This window comes from Drosophila obscura, unplaced genomic scaffold (genome assembly GCF_018151105.1).
Source record: "Drosophila obscura isolate BZ-5 IFL unplaced genomic scaffold, ASM1815110v1 contig_46, whole genome shotgun sequence".
In the NCBI taxonomy this organism is placed as follows: domain Eukaryota; kingdom Metazoa; phylum Arthropoda; class Insecta; order Diptera; family Drosophilidae; genus Drosophila; species Drosophila obscura.
Window position 1 is genome coordinate 2,021,136 of NW_024542835.1, and position 20,514 is coordinate 2,041,649.

The 20,514-nt window shown below is 48.6% G+C and overlaps 2 protein-coding genes across 2 annotated transcripts in view; one reads left to right on the forward strand and one right to left on the reverse strand.

Annotated features, from left to right (window-relative positions):
* LOC111079821 (homeotic protein female sterile) overlaps positions 1-20,514 on the forward strand; it is a 63,597-nt gene that overhangs the window by 3,288 nt on the left and 39,795 nt on the right. The gene's annotated exons all lie outside the window — the stretch shown is intronic.
* Positions 755-1,927, reverse strand: LOC111079591. The gene is made up of 2 exons (XM_022374826.2): positions 1,815-1,927; positions 755-1,755 (listed from the first exon to the last, which is right to left on the reverse strand). Exons 1-2 carry the CDS (start codon positions 1,869-1,871, stop codon positions 790-792), a joined length of 1,023 nt encoding a protein of 340 aa, XP_022230518.2. The 5' UTR covers positions 1,872-1,927; the 3' UTR covers positions 755-789.

Sequence of the window (20,514 nt, forward strand, 5' to 3'; positions counted from 1 at the left end):
ATTAGTTATACAAAACCATTTATGCTTTTTAATGAATTTGGCAAGCAAACTAAAAAATCCAAATTATTTAGTACGCTTATTTTTAGGAATAACAATTATTAGCTTGCTTGGAATTTTGAATATTTTAGAGCGCTTTGTAGTTTCTAATCTGTAGAGATGCGAGAGGCGTTTCAGGTAAGTTATTAGCATAAGCTTGGAACTTCTTGGTGCTCTTATATTATACGTATAAGTATGGAATCTAAGTGACAATTGGAAACTAATGTTTACGCTTGGGCACTTTCCGTATCAGTTGATGTCGAGATCAATTGCTGGCCCACAAAATATTCCCTCAGACCCCTCACAATATTGTACGGGCAAAGCCCCTACTGATAAGCGCTTTTATTTATAAAATCATTTATTAATTGATGCTCAAACGTATTTCCTTGATGCCATTATTCGCATTCAATGGCAGCTAATCTGTGTAAAAACTAAGTCACTTGGTGGACTGTGGCTCCTGAGGCCTTTGCTCCTCCTCTTTGACAGTGCTCAGGACATATCTGACACTCAGGACACGCCCATCCTTATCCACAATGGTCTTGACCACTTCTCCATTTTGGGCAAATATATCCGAAGGGCTGAGGTTCACCTTCGATAGGTAGTCCTCGATGGACTTGTCGCCCTCCTGTGGACCATTCGCCAGTGGTCGTCTGGTGGGCAGTGGAGGCGGAGGTCTATCATCTGGGTTTCCCTCTAGTCTGGGGGTCGTCTGCTGCTGCAAAAAATCGTCGAGAGACGGGAGAGCTGTGGTCGTCAATATTTCCAGTCCGTAGCTAGGAGCCAGGGAAGGTAGAGGTGTAGTCGATGGGGGACTAGCCAGTTCAGGAAGGGGAAGGCCCAATGAAGGCCGACTGGGTGGCCAGGCTTGTCCCGGGAAGGGCTGTGTGGGCTGTGTGGGCTGGGCTGGACAGGGAGTGGTGGGAAGGGATTGGGAGCTGTTGAACCTGGAAACTGCGTCTCGAATATATTAGTTCCCGTAGGCAACGGGCCGCTGTAGTAGCTCGACACACTCGTGACAGTGCGTCCTTGATCATCCACCTCGGTCTTGGTGTATGTACGTGGCGTTATCCCGGGTGGCTGGTTGAAGAATGGCCAATTAGCTGGCCTCTGGGGAAAACCGTTCGATCTTCCGAAGCTGCCGAAAGCGCTGCCAAAGCCGTTCCGCAGTGAAAATCCGAGATCCGTGCCAAGAATCGGGGTAAACTGTTGCTGCAGCTGATTGGGCACTGGCTCCCATTCCTCATTGGGCTTAGACGCGTCTACTTTCGTCTCCAGTCTCGCAGGCTGAGTGCCCCTCCTTGTAGTTCGTGAGATGCTCGTTCCGTCCGCCGATAGCTCGTAGGTCACTGAGCCAATCTGACCCTCTGCGTCCGGCTTAGTGATAACCACCGGCTGCTTGGTGCGCCACAACTCCCCAAGAATCGCGTCATCGATTTGCAGCGCTCTGGCCTGGTCCACTAACCACTGGCTGGGTCCCTCGGCAGTTGCAGGCTGAGTCTCCCTCCTTGTTAATCGAGAGATGCTCTTTCCGTCCGCCGATAGCTCGTAGGTCACTGAGCACAGCTGACCGTCTGCGTCCGGCTTGGTGATAACCACCGGCTGCTTGGTGCGCCACAATTCCCCAAAAGTCGCGTCATCGATTTGCAGCGCCTTGGCCTGATCTAATAGCCACTGGCTGGGTCCCTCGGCACTGGGATACGCTGCTCCCATCTGCGGATACTATTGATACGATGTGACCTCATTAGTGGGATTGCAACAGGGCAAATTGTCTGACCTACCACGAAACAAAGCAGCAGCAAGCTAGCCAAGCAGACCTGTAGACTAGCGGCACTCATTCTCAATATTTGCGAATCACTTGTGAACACTTTGGATGCCCGAACTGCACTGAGCTGAGCTCCGTAGTATTGTCTGATAGTTGCGCCTCAGTTGGCTGGTCAGGCTCGTACATAGTACACGATCATTATTAGCCGAAAGGTTATCGCTCTGTGTGGTGGGGTTTGTAAACAAAGTGGGAATTCGCAGTCAGAATTGGAAATATTTTGATTGCCCAGTGGTGGAATCGCTTACCTGCCATAGAGAATATAAACAGCATATAACAACTGAACATTTATCGCTATAATTCTGACTGCTATCTTCTTGAAAGACACCGAATAATTTACATTTCTCACGAATTCCCTGGCCAGTCTGAATAAAGAGAAATATAAAAATTAAGGTTTCAAATCAAACACACAGATGGAACGTCACGCAGGCAAGTGCTAGCGAAGCTTTCATAAAAATAGGAAAAATAGGAAAATAGAGAAATGGAGGGATAGTGGAATTTTGTTCGCACCGAACTGAGAATCCTCTACCTATTTTGAGTATTGTTTGAGAGGTGAGCCAAGCAGTTACATATATATTCCAAATACTGGAAGTTTTCTAGACGGGACAGGAACGGTTTCCACACTTGCCAGTCAACAAGCCACACCAGCTGGGCAGCACCATAACTGCCTCTAAAGGTTAGGCACTAAAAATAAAATCTGGCAAAAAATAACGAAAATAATATGGAACCCAAAAACGGTACAACGACAAACACGTTATGATGAGACGACAGAAATAAAAATGTAGCCGTACCCGGTTCCTCTTGGCTGCTCCGAGTGTGTGGGCTTGGGTGTGGCTTGAACGGGTGGCCACTGGCCAGAAAGAGACAACTGAGGATATTGAAGATGCTGCCCCAGCGATACGTTGCCATGAGCGAGGGTGCAGCAGGGAAGGGAGCTGGACTGGGATTGGATTGGGGCCGTGGTCCGTGGTCCGGCAACGATCCCCAAAGGGTGCAACAGCAGGACCGGACTCCAGGCAATGCCATGCAGGATTTACGCTAAAAAGACGCCATAAACTTTGAATGCCAACAGAGAGAGCAGGAAAAAAGGGACCAAAATTGGAATTTGATAGACGCCTGGGCTCTAGTAATCGTCCTGGCCTGGTCTTCGTCCGGTAACGGGCATGGGAAAGAGTACGGGTACGGCACGGGTTCGTGTCCGTTCATGGCTCCTTCCCCCATCCTGCCTCCGAGTTCAGAGCAGAGGCCGTTGCACGCTTGCCTCTCGCCCTGTCCTGTCCTGTCCTGTCCTGGAGTGGGATGTGGATGTGGATGTGCAGCCCAAGTATTGACGACTTTTTAAAAGGGTCGAACCAACGTCGACGCTGTCAAGGATAGATAGAGACAGAGAGGGCTAAAGGGGGACTTCGGACGATAGACGAGGCAAACACGGCTTAGAGGATGAGGGCCAAGGGCCCCCTGAGTTGGCGCGTGCTATAAACCAACCGATTTGAACGCTTTCGAGGTGAGTCGAGCTGAAGGTGTGTGTGAGTGGGTGGTGTGATGTGATGTGATGGTATGGGTGGGGGGCATGGGGCATGGGGAACAGTGCCGGGGCCACCCAAAGTTATAAAACTTTACAGTTAACTAGGCTTGGCAATCAAGCTAAAAGCAAAGGCGTCGTCCCCATCCGTGCATCCGTGTCCTGCTGTCGCTGCTGCTGTTCGGTGTCGCGCGTCTCGTCTGGCGCCATCTAGCGACAGTTGCCGGTCAGTGTCTCCTTTCGGAGTCCCAGCCCCCCAAAATAGGGATGGCAAGCCCAAACGCGTCCGAGCACCTCTAAATGTGAGCGGGTCAACTCCCACTTGACCGTATGTGTGTCTGCCTGTGTCTGCCCTCTTTCCCTGTTGGGTGACTCAGTGCGGGGCGCTCTGGGGCTACCCTCAGACCCAGGCATAGTCGCGACCCCACCCCTACGGCTTGGCTTCGCTTGGTTGCCCAATGCGCCGTTTGTGTGTCCAAATCGGGTTTCCATTGCCTTTTGTTTCAACCATTTTTTATGGACATTTCAACCGTCTAGCAGATATTGCAGATATTGTCTTTGGACGTTCGACATTTTTAAAAGAGTTTTTCTACCCCCCGGCGACGGGATCATTTGTCTTGATCTCTGGGTAGCTATCTATTTAGTTCTGAAATTAGTTTAAAACGACAAACAATCAGCGGTATGGGTAAATGGTATTTAGTAGTCCCACATTTTAGTCATCTTCAATTGATCTCCAGTGAAATCTTTTTATTTGCATTATTCATTCCCTCTAAAGTGAAATCTTTAAGTTGCCAACTGTACGCCGACATTTATGTAAGACGCATTCCAATGTTGAGAGACTTCCTTAAAAAAAAGGGAATTTATAGCCAGCAGCGTACCCGCACCCCTAGCAGCACAACCACGACCGGTCCCGACCACAGCCCTTGTCCCTGCACCAGACCAAGTCGTAGCCAGAAGAAACCCGGAGAGGAAGACCGAACCCAACCGAACCGAACCGTCTGTCAGTCAGGCGGTGGGTCGTTGGGCGGTCGACGGAGTTTTAGTGCCTTTGGAACATGGGTCGGGCACTTCTTCATTAATTTTCATGGCGGCACAAGAACAATGCCCCGCCTGTCCCGCCCCGCCCCACGTGGAAAACAGAAATGTTGGAGCGAAAAAAAGTTTCGCCGGCTCGGACCAAGTTGTGGGTGTGTTTTGTGCAAATGAGTGAAGGTGGAGACGCTGTTCTCGTGCTCGTCCTCGTCCTCGTTCTGTCGCTGTGCGCCAGAGTGTGCGCCTCTCTATCTCTATCTCAATCTCTCCCTCTCTCTTTCTCTCTGCCCTTTGTGTCTGTGTGAGTGTGGGTTGATTACTTTCTGTTTTAGGGAACCGTCCCAACCCTCCTTCTCGGCATCCTTTCAGAAAGGGACTTCTGAGGCAAAAACGCATTTTTATGTTTGCTCGCCCGCCCGCCCAGGCAGCGGTCCTTATTCTCTCCCCCTTTTTTATCGCAAGCAGGATGCGAATCCCTTTTTTTTTTGCCTAGCTACCCGGCCACACCCCCTGAGGCAGGCCCGTGGATGGGGCAGGGCCACGGCCAGGACCAGGAGACTGAGAACAGAGCACTGAGACGCTGCCAGGCAGAGACAATCGTCCCAATCCCAGCCCCTTCTCGCCTTCGATGGAAAAAATTGCAATTTTTGCTGGGGGAAAAAGCCAAGACAACGTCTTGGAGTCACTTTGACATGGCCATGGCCAGGGACAGACCGGTAACCACTGGCCCATACCCAGACCCAGGCCCAGGCCCAGGCCCAGCCTCTTCTCTTTTCCTTTCCCCCTGGGCTGCTCTAATGAATTCCCATCCAGGCAACTGGGCAGCATCCCCGACATGGAGCAGAGAGACGAGAGAGAAAAACAATTAAAGTGGGATTTGGGTGGGACGAAGATGGAGTTGGAGTTGGAGCTCGGCCCGGAGTCCAAGGTGGATATGGCCGAGGCAGACGCACCCATAATCATAATTGCGCGCCCGAAACTTGTCGATTCGTCTCCCGACCACCCTCCGGACACCCCCTTCTGTCTTCTAATTCACAATCCCCCTTCGCTTAATTGTTCACTGGGCTTCCCAGCTTGTTTCCTTTTCAGATATCTTTTCCTCCTTTCTTTTATTCTTTGGTTTTTTTTTCAAAATTTTCACTCGCTTTTAATTTGTCAATTTGGTTGGAGTTTTTCCTCATCTCTGCATCTTTTTTCTTCACTTTTTTGTGACCGTCCTTGGACGATTCTTGTGTTTGCTGATGAGCTCGGAAAGTTGCTGAACAAGGTGGCAATTACTTATTTTGGCTTTCGCCGAGACTTGTGTTTTAATTACTTGCAAGATTCGAATGGGTCCGGTGTCTTTAGTGGGGATTGAGGGGGATTATATTTTCAGGCTGTCACATTTTCCCCTTGAACCTAGAAGATTGTTTTCTTTATTGAGTGTGGGCGGAGCTATTCCTTTGACTTTGAAGGAGTTCGAAGTTGGACATACTTTTATTCTGACTTTTCATATACTCGTATTTGTTAGTTTGTTTAATTATGCAGTTCATTAAACTCTTGGACTTGAATTGATTTTTTAAAATATTTTTTCGACATAAAAAAACATACATATGCTCGGATGAAGGTTCGGCTAATTCCATTTACTCGGACGTAGATAGTTTGAAATGGAATGGATAAATGAATGTTGCTCCAACACTGCGTTATAGGCAGAGTCCAGACAATTTGTTCCTTCAATCAATATTCCATCCATTCCAATAAACAATTTGACTTCAATTACCGAAACACTAAAAGAAGTACAAAAAGAAGCAAAAAGGAGGAACATTTCATTGCTGCCAATAGAACTTCCGTTGAATGCACGGACAAAGCAGCAGCAGCAGCAAGCAGCAGGCAGCAGGCAGCAGGCGACAAGCAAAAAGCAACACGAAGTGGAACGATGATGTTGATGACGAATAAACAAAAGATTAACCCCAGACAACAGACAGCAAACAGAACTAACTGATCAAAGAGTGTCCCAGTGTCCCAGAGAGACGCAGGGGACACAGAGGCGGCGGTAGAAAAAATGAGTGGAACAATCAAATAATGAATTCCTTTGGCAGACGACAAATTGATAAATTAAACGCCACTTATGGCAGCACCCAAACAGAGGGGAGGTGTTTATGTGTGTGCATCTCCACAAGTATCTGTGTGAGCCGGAAGAAAGTGCAAAAAGAAATCAAAATAACGGCAAGGACACGCAGCACTACAACAGCAGCAGGAGAAACAGCCGCAAAGTGCACGCAAATTGAGGAGGCAATAAAAAACAGCATAAACAAGCGACGCCAACAAATAAAAGCAAAAATAAAAGTCAAAGGACTCTCTCTCTCTCTCTCTCTGTCTCTCTCTTACACACAGTTTTACACTTGTATATACTGCACACACATACACATGTACACAATCGTATACAGGCCAGACGAAAAAAATAGAAGCAAAACAATTAACGTCCTTGACGAAAATGTATTTTTTATTTCATTTTATTTTGCGCTGCCATCGAAAAAAGCTAAAAAGAACATGCTGAAAAGTTGAGCCGTGTGCGGAATAATAAAAGTGCAAAAAAGAAAAGCAGGCGACCAAGAAAATTATCCCCTCAGTGGGGGGAAGGGTGGTGCGGGCAGTCAGTGTGGGAGGTGGGGGTCGTAGACTGCTGAAGACACACAAAAGAAAGCAGGAAAAAAGTGGAAAGTGGAGGCAAAACAAACAAATAAGCAAACAAAACGAAGTTGAGAGCGAGACGAGAGCGTCGTCGGGATCCAGCAAAGAGAAGATGAAAAGCATAACCGGAAGGCGGATGATGGCAAGGCAAGGCAAGGCAAGGCTTGGGGGCAGCACGCACACAGCCACATACACATTACATACACACACACACACACACTGACACATGAGAAGCGGAAAGAAATGCGAAGGCAAAAGTGTTTGAAGCAACAAATAAAAAACAAGCAAGAAAGACAAACTAGAAAGCGAGCAGCAAAAAAGGACCTCAACGACAATGGAAGCAACAGAGGCGGCGGCAGCAACAGACACAACAACCTGTTGAGTCACCCACACTCACACATTCACACAAAATCAGGCTCAAAGAGAGAGAGAGAGACAGAGAGAGAGCGAGGCGAGTCCTGCAACTCAAGCGGAAATGCAAATAAACAAACACGAGGCACACGAGAAACGAGGACGAGGCAGTGGAGCGATGAGCAGGAGAGACGAAAACCCGCGACAACGACAACGACGACGACGACGATGACGAGGATGTCGAGCGACCTTTCCATTGTATTGGTTGCTCGCTCTCTCCGCCACACACATACACACTCGGCTGTATGACTTTGAATAACATTATGGAGGATCCCGACTTTCAACACTTTTTCCGTTTTTGTTTGGCCAGAAATAATGCAACAAAACCACTACGAAACGAAACGAAACAAAACGAAACGAAATAAAATAAAATAAACCAAAGCAAAAGCCAAACAATAAATGAAAGCAACAGCAGCAAAAAGGATGCGCCATTGAACGGGCGAAAGTTGCCAAAGGAATTTACGACTTTTGGCGAAATCAATTCAAAAGTGGAACAGCCATCAAGGAGCAGCTCCTGCCAGAGAGGGAGTGCCTCCTTTTCCCCTTTTTATTTGCATATTTGACGGGGGAAGCCGGGATTTACACATTATTATTTTTTCTCGTTCGGTTAGTGGAATTTTTTGATTCATCATTCGAGTCAGTTTTGCGGTCTGCCAGCAGTTGTTTTTGCACTCGTAATTGATATGACCGATTGATTGGATTGTAATTGCTTTTTATTGGATTGAATCTTTGGGGAGAGGATGGAGTAGCGATGATGAGTAGCGGGAGCAGGGAACGCTGACACAAAGGTTCTTCGGCAGTTTAATGAAGTTCCAACTATAAGAGGGATGTCAAAGAAAGATGCAAATCTCACCCATAGAAACTATCGCAATCATCAGGCACATCCTTTGGCCATTTCCTGTTCCTGTTCCTGTTCACCCCCCGATGGTTGGAGCGGTCAGTGCAGGATTTCAATTACCGCATTTGAAATAAAAGAATGCTGTATACAATTTGATTCAATAATACTCAGTACTCGTGACTCGTCAAAATAAGTTTCCTCAACGTACGATGCCCCCTACTGGCAGCCATTAGATATTTCATTTTCCCTCAACAATTTCATTTGTTCGGAATGGACGAAGCTCTCATTTCCGTTGAATTTACTCCGGGACTTTCAGTCGTCAAAAGGCAAAAGGGATTCCCCCAAAGACCCCACACAAACATACGAAAATACCAAGAACTTGAATTATATTTTGCAACTAATTTAGAAGCTGAACGCATCCCACTCTTATACTCGAGCAGGCTTTCTCCCTATCCGTCTCTCCGCGTCTCTATCCTTTTCTGGCCTAGACATTTTGAAGAAAATGCATTGATTATGCATGCGTAAAGCCCAAAACTCAACTGTGAATGCATACATATCCCGACCCTGGAATGGACCCCTTCCCGGCTCGGATCTTACGTAGTTCTTACACGCCCACTCAACCTCAGAAGGAGCGGAGGCTTTCAAGTAAAAAGATAAGACAGAACGACTACAGCCATGCTACTTTCTCTCGCTCTCGCTCTCTCTCCTTCTCATTCACATTCTCTGTCTCTGTCTTTGCTTCTGTCCCTCTTCCACTCGGAATGCTGTCCCACGTTTTCTGTGCTTCTGGAGCTGGCCAAATGTTGTAAGATTTACTCAGACCCCAAAGAGCTTTCAGCTCCCAACACAAGCTCCAGTTGGTATGCAGAATTTTCTTCAAAATTTTGCACTCCTAAGGTCCTTTTGTGCGTGCGTCCTGTGCAAATTAAAAGCATTTATATATGTATATGTGAGCGACCTCCTGGGAGAAATTACCCCAGACTCAGTCCCTTCCGCTCCTTCCGCTACCTCTTCGTTGCCCTTCTTCCACAGCAACACTCGCACACACCCCCAAACGAATTATGCACAAACGACGGTCGTCCAGCATTGCTTATACGTAACGTTGCCACAGCTCCGCTCGGCTCCTGTGCAGTTGTTCCAGTGTGTGTGTGTGTGTTGATTAGATTTTCTTGCAAGAAAACTGACCAAAGAGTTTCCCATACATCAGATGACCACACACACACACAAGCACCCACCCATGCATGGCCATGCAACCGCCCAGCCATCTACCCACACCTAAGTTCACACAAGCCCATACATATCCATCGTCAGCTATATAGGAAACCGGAGAGACAGAAAGACAGAGAGAGAGAGAGAGGAGAAAGAGAGAGCGAGAGATTTCTACTTTTACTTGTAAGAATTTTTGGACTCGTGCATGTGTATGCCTGTATTTTAAGAAGCTGACCACACACTACCATACCCTCTCACTCAGACGAACATGCATCAGCCCACACACACACAGAGACACACACACACTGGCAAACCACATGCAGCTGCAACAGCTTCCGTTTCCTGACCCTCCTGCTCCTGGCGTCCGAAAAGTTTTCGTTTTGCTTTCTTGGACTTTGCCTAATGCACATTTTTGCATTTTGGTCTAGACAGAGGCAGCATGCAAATTGCCAGAGCGAGAGGGTTTAATTTGGAAATTTCTTATTAGTGACCCCCTCCGCAGCCCCCAGCAGGAGTGAGCGAGAGAGCGAAGGCGTGCTCGAGTGTGTGCATGCAAGTGTTAGAGCGAGCCAGGCATAGCTTCGAAGAAAGTGCAGCAAAGTTTTGGGCGCCAAGTGCCTGGCCAGGCAAAATGCTTGAAGAAAGGGCAGGCCATGGGATCCCAGGGAAGCACACGGGCGTGTGTATCAATTGCTGACTGGACACACCGAAATCGCATTCTTTTCTTTTTCGCTGGGAACAGTATTTTATGGGCAGATGTCGGACTATTGACCAGAAGCTTGAAGGTTGAATGCATCAGGTAGTGGTGCAGTGTTCGAAATTATCAAAATGAAAATGTTTATTCGGGTTTGAGGGCAGACAAAAAAACATTCATACTTATGAGTGGATTTATAGTCGTCAATACAATAAATTAATGAGTAATTTACTTATTTTTGATCTTTTCGCTGGTGGCTTTCCCTGTTCAAAATATGTAGTTAAATTAAAGTAAATTCAAGTCATGCACTCTCATTGCGTTGTTGCCCTTATTTTAGTTTGTTATTGTTCAGAGTCTCTTTTCAATTGTCAAACAGACCCTTTAGACCCTTTAAAATTCAAAAATAAATTCAAATAAATCAGCTCACATATTTAAGTCCCTATAAAGCCGTATTAAAATGTTCCATAAGTGCTATACATACTCGCACATACATATTTATGTATGCATATAATTGGGGGAAAAAATATTTGTCAAAATATACATAGATTAATCGAAAATGTAGAATAAAAGCCAGAAAGCACCTATCAAAGAGCAAAGAAAATTGCTCATTTATGTATAAAACACGCCACACCCCCACCCCGTGCCCAATGAGTTGCCTTTATTTAGTTGCAACAAGAAAATGCAATTTCTTAAGACATTTGCCAGTTCCAGTACGTTTCCTGGAACACCAACCTCCAGACCCCTCCCAATGCCTCATCGCCAGTGCAGGCCAAACAGGGAGAGATGTACATAAGGAACGAGATGGATAGATAGAGATAAATTGAGAGAGAGAGAGAGAGAGATGGAAAAATCTCACGTGTGTGTTGGTCGAAAATTTTAATCAAAATTTATCTTAAGAAAAATGGAAATGCCCCTTAAGCCTTTTGGTGTATTGAAGTGTGTGTGAGTTTTGAATGTGTGAGTGAGGTGTGTGTGTGTGTGTGTGTGTGTGGGTGAGTAAGTGCGTGTTATTGTGCGTTTGTTAGAGCGAGATGTCGGCTGGAGCAAAAAGGCCTACAAATCGATAACATTGCATACTTTTAGGCCTCAAGACGTGGGTGTCTCAAGGTATCGGGTTCCAGGCTCCTCTCCCTCTCTCCAGCAGACTTTTCCATAATAATAATTAGAACAAGACAATGTTCAGGCTGGATGCAACTCGATTCGAAGTAGTGGGAGTCGGGCTGAGAGTAGGGACATCCAGGGGGTTTATTTTTCAAGAGGCCACTGCTCCGTCTCGCTCTTTGGCTGGGGCTCTGTCGCTGCAGCGAGATGTGATGGTATTAGGATGAGATTTGTGTTTGAGCTGAACTGAAATAATTATGAAAGGGGGCTCGGAACGATAATAGAGTTGGAAGGCAGCTCCTTGAGTAATCTCCATTGGTGTCGCCGCTTGCCAAGGGGCCCATTGTCACCCTCCGTCCTCCCAGCAGCACGCATCGATTGTCTGATTGGGACAGGCTCTGGCCTGGGACTAAGCTGCCACTACTCTGGCTCTATCCCTGCCCTCGAATAGTGTGTAACTCACACCTGTCCGACACTGGCACGGCCGCTCCCACAGAGGGATGGATAAAGGGTTGCCCTGTATAGGGTTGGGTTTCGTACACAGTTCGGGGTTCGGGGTTCGGTTCTGTTCTGGTTCTGTGCGTGTCGCCTTTGTTCTGCGATGATGCATCGTCGTCATTATGATTTTCTATATATTGTATAAGTGTGTGTGTGTGTGTCTGTGTGTGGGTGTGGAAGAGGGCAGCGAGCGGGGGAGTCCGTGTGCGAATCGTGTGTTTGTGTTTGTATATAATTTTCCACATATAAATATGCACATGGGCCTCTGTCTCCTCCATGCATCGACAGCACATCCGTTCCAGCCTACACCTACCCAGTCTCTCCCTCTCTATTCATCTCTGTTCCCCCGTCCCCCTGTCTCTGGCCCTCGCTGTGGCACTCCCCCGCTGATTCAGCGTGCCTGTGTGTGTAAGCAATTATGTGTGCTTTATGTTTGTGCGCTCGATTTTTTTTGTTGCCGCTTAATGTTTTTATTGCATTTCTGTGTCTGTGTACAGGTTTTTAGCGCTGGGCCGCTGACAACATATGCCTATACGGCCATTCAATTAAACGCATTAACTTGATTTTCAATTAACTTTCAATATGACCGCAACAGGAGATTTTCCGCTCGGCTTTATACATTCGCTCTCGTAAGCAATTCGAGGCTTATCATGCTTAGCTCTGGCAGTCATTGAATTGATGACGTTCCCAGCCTGTCTTCATCATTGAAGCTCACCAACATCGCAGCTATTCCAATTAGAATATCTACGGCATATTTCGCGAGTATGTAGCCCAAAGTAAGCCCCCGACCCGCCTACACCCACCCCACAGCACACGCGGAGGCTTTCTTCTTCGCATTACCATTTGATTCACAAATGACTTGGCACAAACTACATCCGCACATACGAGTATATCAAAGAACTTCTTAAAGCACTGCCAGCACAGCCACAACCCTTCTGTGAGCCGTGCCGTGCCACCCCCTAGCTGTTTCCACCACCAAAAACTGGGAATTTTCACCGCTTTTCCAGCATTATTTCCATCAAATGCTCAAATGTTTTACTTGGAAGCGAAACACAATTAACTGAAATTTAACTAGGCACAAACCCAAATCTCAGTCGAAAACCAACCCCGTTTCGGAGAGTGCCACTGTTCCGGGCCCCCACCCTTAGCTAAAACCCCACCCCTAGCGTACTCTGGCACTGTTCCTTGAGGATTTTACCTGCATCTTCGCTCGCTGCTGCTGGGAACCCGCTCAAACCCCTTTCGCCACACTTTTTAATCACTTTGTCACCCCTTTGGCGAGAGATGCGGTGCCGAACCCTTTTCAGCCAACTGTCCCTGTCCTAACCCATCCGAGGCCAACCCAGTCTCGGCCAGAGCCAGGGCAGCCCAAATGCAAATCAGACACATTTTCCAACCCAAAATGAGAAATTCCGAGCCCGACATGAATAAAAATGCGATGTTTTCTGGGGGTACTCACTTTTTTTTGGCCCTCCCACTCCTCCCACCATTCCCACTCCATCTCAGTCCCTGTCCTTTGGCCTTTGAAAAGTAAAATATATTTTTGATTAGGAACACCCCGGACTGTATAGACTGTATAGCATCATCATCATCGGGCTTCATCGCTCGAAATTACGAGAACCCACTGGGTGGAAGTTAAAGTCCACCCCTTCTTTCCTCGCTTCCTCGTTGAGTTAGTTGGCGGCCTGGAGATTTTGTGCCTGGTTGTCATGACGGCGAAGACGCTGGTGACGGCACTGGCACTGGCAATGGCACTGGGGCCTCGCTATCACCTCATCATCATCCCCAGGCAGTGCCATGTGCCGTAATCCTCCGTGCTAGGAGTAAACCGAGCGCGCGTCACCAGTGTCGTTAGCGCCGCCAGGAGCGAGGTGGAGGGACATCTTTGTATTATTTTCAACATTTAATTTGTTGCCTGAGACGGCGAAGATGGGGATGGGAATGGGAATGGGGATACGGATGAGGACAGAGTACGACGTCACCATTGCTGGCCCTGTCGTCTTTGCTACTTTGTTTCGCATTTTCGTGACCAAAAATGAAATAAAAATTGTCAGCGAGAGATGTGAGAGGTGGAGGTCTGGTGTCCCCAGAACCACATTCATGCCCGTACGCCCACCCCCACACCATTACCCACGTTCCTTCTGCCCCGAGTATGTGTGTGTGCTCCCAATTTTGGACGCTCGTTTGCGCTTATGTAATAACCTCGAATCTAATTACTTTTTGACAATATCGAGAGGGGTGCCCCACCCACGGCCCAACCCCCAATTGCCTCCGGGTCAGGGGATTTGTTCTCCTTCCTCGGCTTCTTCAATTCCATCCTCATTGAATGGGGAGTGGGAGAGGGTCCTGACTAAGGAGCATAATTGAAGGACTCTACATGGGAGCTCTAACATAATATTGCTTTTGACATTGGACTCCGGTGAGTAAGTGGAGATGAGATCTGTTTCAGTTTGATTGGGGAGAAGGAAAGTTTCGATTGGAGTTTCATTTTTGGTGGACAAGTGAAAGTTGATGATGGACTTGCTAGGGACTTCTACGGAGGGTGAGGAATCGTATGAGAAGTTCACCTTTGGCCAAGGCTTTCCACAGATAAGCTGTAAGGGTTGAATTTTTTTTGCTCCCTTTTTCCTCTTTTCATCTCCAGTTGTACGAGTATCACCCCATTCCCCATTCGCCCTCCCACCGTTTTATGCTTTATTCACATTTTCGTTGGCTTTTGTAGCTATAATTTTGGCATCTTCTCTGCCGTTTTGGCAACACCAGCCTTCTGTGCCTGCCTCCACCGCACTCCAAGGTGACTGCTTTGCCTCTGGTTGGGTTCTGCTTCCCCTTTAAACTCTTTTTCTTTCGCCCGAAAACCCTCGTATTATGCAAAGCAGCGTCAGCGGCAGCGGGAGTCGCTCCAGAGGCAAGCACTTGATGAGAAGACCTGACAGAAGGGGGAAAATGGGAGGGCAAACGGAACCCGAAATCGGAATGAAAAACAGGACGGACGTAGAAGGGTGGGTTCAGCACCAGCCCCAGCCCCAGCCCCAATCCCAGCCCCAGCCCCGGTCCACTTTTTTGGGCCTAAAAGCAAACTTTTTTTTTGTGTAGACCCAGGAGGAAAAGTTATGAAATATAGAAAGAAAGTTGAAGAAATGGGCTGGGAAATGGGAAATGGGCTTGGAACTGGGATTGGGTGCTTAGAGGTGAGCCATGCGGCATATCCTTCATTAAATCGAAGAACAAACGAAGCAGACGAGCAGAGACGAAGCAGCATGGCGTCCAGGACCTCTGCCCAAGCCCAGAGTAAGAGCTACGCTGGGGCTGGGGCACACATGTACCAGGTCCAATAACCCCTCTCCGGTCTGTCCCTGTGCCCGTCTCCGTCTCCGTCTCCATTTCCATCTCTGTCCCCAGCCGGATTTCTTTCATTTTAGTTTCCCATTTCTTTGCTTGCCCTTGCCCACACTTCTGCCGCCAACTCCTGCTTTCGACTCCGGCGATGTGTGCCGATGTTAGCGACCCTCTTCAAATGTGTTGCCTCAGCCTGGCATGCGACGAGGACAGGACAGGGGCATGGACAGGAACAGGGACAGGGACAGGCACAGGGACAGGGACGAAGACGAGGACGTTGAGGACGTCGACTGACCTGACCCCCCCACAGACCGATACTCACTCACCCCAGGGCTGCAGCAACGTTTCAAATTCAACGACGACGACGACGACGACGACGACAATGATGATGAGGATGGGAATGGGGCGGTGTAACGATGTCGAAAAAAACTTTTTCTTGGCATTTGTTGAGCAGGAAACGACGAGGGGATGGGGGTGGCGTTAGTTCCCTTGTTGGGGCTGGGGTTGGCAGGAGGGTTTCTGGAAAAAAGGCGGTGTGCCAGCGCTAGACGAGCGCTGCTCTGCTCTGCTGTGATGTGATGTGTGCGCTGGGTTGGGCCAGACCCAGGCCCTGGGCTCGCCCTTGTTCACTCCTCGAAGGGAACGGGATTGGAAGAAGGCCCTGACTGACGAGTCCCGCGTTTTCATTTTGTATCTGTGTGGGCGGATGGGTGTGTGTGTGTATTTCTTTTTCCTTTTTTTATATTTTGTGTGCAATGGGGGCGAATGAGGTGGAGATGGAGGTTTTATTTGGGCAAGGCCGCAAGGATATGCCAGGGGACCCACAGGGGCTGGGTCCGGACAGGCATGTGTTAGTTTGAGTTAGACCCTTGGCTTGGAGCGTTCGCTGGGGGTTCGCTGGGGGTTCGCTGGGGTTCGCTGCGGTAACCATGTCGCCTGATAAGACACAATGGACATATCAAATTGTGGCTTAGCTCCATGTGTGAGTGCCGGGAACGGGAAGGGGAACGGGAACGGGAACGGGGGCTACACTTTGGGGCGCGGCATCCAGCTTAGGGTCCACGGGGGTCTAGGGACTGGGGACTGTGGACTGTGGACTGGCAAGTAAAAATATAAATGGAATTTATGTGCGGCTCCGGGCCCACCCTCCAATTGGCTCAGGCGAATCGCTTTTGCTTTATGTGGGAACGAGCCCCGGACTGAGCCAGGGCGAGCGGAGCGTCAGGAGCTCTCGCTTTAAAAAGCTTGTCCCGCTTCGCTTTATGCTTTATGCTTTATGTACGGGTATATCAAATACGACTTTGACCAAACCAAAGCACGGGGGAGGGAACGAGAAGGTGGGGAGGTGGCGCCTCCCCGATCCATCAAGTGTCAGTCGGGGGACGCGAAATGCCGTGGAAAGCATAATGCGCGTTACATGAAATGAGTTTTGATGTGCGGTCCGGGGGCTGTCATGCCCATCGGCGCTGGCTAACATAGTTATTCCATATGTATATGTATATGTATATGTCGGAAGCCCATCCCTATCGCCACCCCTTGCCCCACACTCCCTCCCCTTGCCGCTCTCAGTGGATGTGTGTGCAACGAGGGACAATTTAATGGCCTAGGGTTATTTGGGAATAGGTTGGAAACAAAGCGCTGGTCAAACACTGCAACGAGCCCCGGCAGCGGCCTGGGATCGGGCCTGGAAGTGGAACTGCGACTGTCAGTGGGAGTGGCAAAGGGGGCTGGAAGTGGTTCTAGGAGTGGGCGGAAAACCGGGCACCAGGCACAAAAATATCCAAAGCCAAAGAGGAGCTAGCTGAAAAAAAAAGACAGGGGGAAAATATACGTTGAAGCACAAAGAGCAAATGGTAAAAATTAATGCAACAGAGAGAGAGAGAGAGAGAGAGTAAAGCGAGCTAGGGGAGAGGACAGGGCCGTTGGCCAAGAGCCAGGGTAGAAGGGGGAAGGGAATCGATAGGGACGCGCTGCCTGTAGCTCCGCTTAGCCTTCCCTTCTCACCAGCGTGGTTTTACCCACGTACCCAACACTAACCCACCCACACCCACCCACACCGCCGAGAATTCCCCGACCACGGCACTGACTTATGTCACTGGGAGTCCGGTAACGAAGTACCATGGAAAAACCATAGATTTGAGAGCGTAAAAAGTAAGCAAAGTCCCATACGTACGGACTAGTATGTATGTACATACGTATGGATACATATATGGATTATATGGATATATATAGATTTCGCATTGGCTTTATCGGAGAATATTGGTCTTGGATACCTGAAGATGTTTTTGCATCAGAAATATGCCGAGGAAATATGTATGTAACTTCATATTGAGGGTTTCAAAAGGTTAAAGGTTAACATCACCGAATAATCTAGACAATGAAATTATATTGGTGGGTGGAGAAATTAATTGATTCGCTCACTATTTGGAATATCTCAATGGAAAATGCATTGGAAGCTGTCAATTTGTCTACTCGGTTGAATAAATAAAAGATTTGTGGTGTAATAATTTTCGAAAGCTCGATGGATTTACCGATATCAATCTTTGCCATAAAAGATGCATGCAAGAAATTGGTTCATTTGTCGCTCTCAAATGAATAGACTCAAGTGAAGCGGTTCCCACTGTTCCAACTGGGTACACACCCGCACCGAATCCCCGTCCGACTCACTCCTAAGCAAACACTGCCAGCCACCCACCCCTTTTATGACGATTATTTTTATACCCTTTCCCACCATCCGACCCACTCCGAAAGGCACGGGCCGAGCAGCGTCCCCCACCCCAAATAACTTTTCCTGCTGCCGAAATTTCAGCCAGTGCTTTTCAGCCCCACACCGCGACGAACCCACTCTGCCCCACTCCCACTCCCACTCCCACCACCAACCAGCAACCACCACCCCACTTTCCCCATTCCGGTCGAAACATTTTCCAAGCTTAGCGCAATGGAAAAGGATTTTTGGTCTTTTATTGCACGTCAGACTTTGGACCGCTCTCAGGACTGCTTCTCCGTTTTCGTTTCCGTCACCGTCTCTGTCTCACTCCCCTCTCCGTCCCAAGTTGCTGGGCAGGGGTACGGACTATGCCTGATGCTTGATGCCCCTTCTTCGTACTCATACTGCTATTCCTACTCCTCCTGCGACTCCTTCCCTCCCACCGCTACTGGCCATAATGCTGCAGCAGCAAGAAAAAATTTAACGTTTATTGCTTGCGCCAATGAGCTGGTTCTCCTTCTCTTCTCCTTTGCGGTACCCTCTTTCTGGCTCTGGCTCTGCCACTCCCACTCCCACTCCCCCTAATTCCACTCCCGCTTCTGTTCTTTCCTTCTGCTTAGTCCATTCGACATCATGTTGGGCGCCAAGCTGTCCCGTCCGTCTCCAGCGCGACCACGGCGATATCCTCAGCACTCTGGCGTTGCTTTTGGGGTTTTTCTTTGACTCCCTTTTCGTCCTCCCGGTTCTGGCTTGATTCTGCTCTTGCTCCTGTTTCTGGCTCTGGCTCTGGCGCTGGCTCAGGCTCTGGCTCTGGCTCTGGGAACCGCCATCTTGTTGTTTTGCTGAAATGCGAAGGACATTTGATGTAATGATGCCTGGAGGCAGCCAGCAGTGTCTGTGTGGGTGTGGGTGTGTTCGAGGGTGTTTGAGGGATCAGCAGTGAGGTCCTGCTTCCTTTTCTGCAGGAGCACCCCCGAGTCGCCTGCGTCTTTTGTTTGAGTTCACTTAAGTTCAACGCTTGGGTCCTGGTCCGGGTCCGGGTCCACAGTTCCCCTCGCTCGCTCCCACTCTACTGCCGCTGCCACCTCATTGTACCCCATTCTATTCCGAAGTTTTGCTGCTGCTTTCATTATCCTTTTGGCGTATCCTTGCCACTCGGGGGCCCCTGACTCATGTGGGCGTCTTGAGAAGCCGTCACCAAGGCGCAGGAAAAAAAGGCCAAAGAAACCAGAGTGTAAAGAGAGAGGGAGAGAGAGGAAAAGAGACTTAAGGGAGGGGAAAGATAGCAGAGGGCGAAGGGGAAGGCGGAAGGCCGAAAGGAGGAGAAAAAATAAGATGAATTACTTCTTTTGGCCGCAGCGCCAATGACCAAGCCGGGCAAACACCCCACTTCCTAATGCAGCCCACCACCTTGGAACACTCAGCCAAGGACCCCTTTCCCGGATCCAGCCGAAAAACAGGACAGAGCTCGGACCAGGACCAGGACCATGGCCCTGGCCGGTCATCAATTTTCGTTCTGGGCGGGAAAGGGCAAGAAGCATTCCAAGAAAGCTGTCCGTTTCGTTTTTCGAATGGATGGAGTTACTTGGCCCGGGGAGAGGGACGCTCCGGAGCCGGGGAAGTGGTCAGAGTCCTAGGCAACCGATGTCCAGTGTCCTGCGAGCATCAGCAGCAGTCGCTCTGAGATTAGATTTGATGGGTTTTAGGTGCCGTGCCCCAGCGTATGTGTCCCGTCCCGTAATGTCCCATCCTGTCCGGATCTCGCCAGTCCCCTGCCATCTTCCATCTTCCATCGCTCTCGCCGAGCCTGTCGCCTTACCCTGCTAGGAGATTTTCGAGGGATATGTCTTACGTTATTATGTGCTAGGTTTTTTTTTGTGTATGTTTGTTGCGTTACTTTCTTGCCCTTGCCCCAGGCATTGCGTGCGCAATTTATACTTATATTTCATTTTGGTCGCTTTTTGTTGGTTCCTAAGTTGTTGGCTTAAAGAATGGGAAAGGAAGCTGCATGAATCGAGCTTGAACCGAACGAACGAGAAACGGATGGCAGATGGGGGAGTATTGACTGAAGATACAAGTAGAAAACGATTCTTTAGATGCTCCTCTGAAGGTTAATAAACTCTTCTATTGGGATCGCACCTCTAAGGATCTCAAGTACATATGAATGCATGACTTGCGAGATGTGCAAACTGAGTTCAGTGAAGCAGCTTTAATTGGAATATTTGTGTGCTGCCCCATGCTGCCCCATGCTGCAAGCTGCCTGTCCAACTGTCCACACCACAGGACTTAAATATTAATTTATAATTTTGAGCATATCGTTTTCCGCTCAACTGAGTTCCACGGCCCACAACCTGGCCAAGACGCCCTTTTTAGCCATCTTCGCCATCATGTGCATAAGTTGACCATTTGCCGAAGTATTTCTGTCTAATGTGCATGCATTAGCACACACCGAAATGACGAAAATCGGGCAGATCTTTTTACTGCTCATCGACAGCTGCAAGTTTAATGCAGGCAGCCCCAACTCAGGGCAGCCTTATTCATCATGCACGGACATCGGACTACGGACATTGTATACTACAGGATATGCTCGGCACAATCAATGGCCAGCCAATCAAAAGTTGAACACAATTAGTCTAAA

Excerpts from the sequence above, each read along its gene's own strand:
- LOC111079591 (XM_022374826.2), bottom strand. The coding sequence starts at position 1,871 with ATGAGTGCCGCTAGTCTACAGGTCTGCTTGGCTAGCTTGCTGCTGCTT. Across the intron at positions 1,756-1,814 it reads TGCTGCTGCTTTGTTTCGTG|TATCCGCAGATGGGAGCAGC; the intron begins GTAGGTCAGACA and ends TCGTATCAATAG.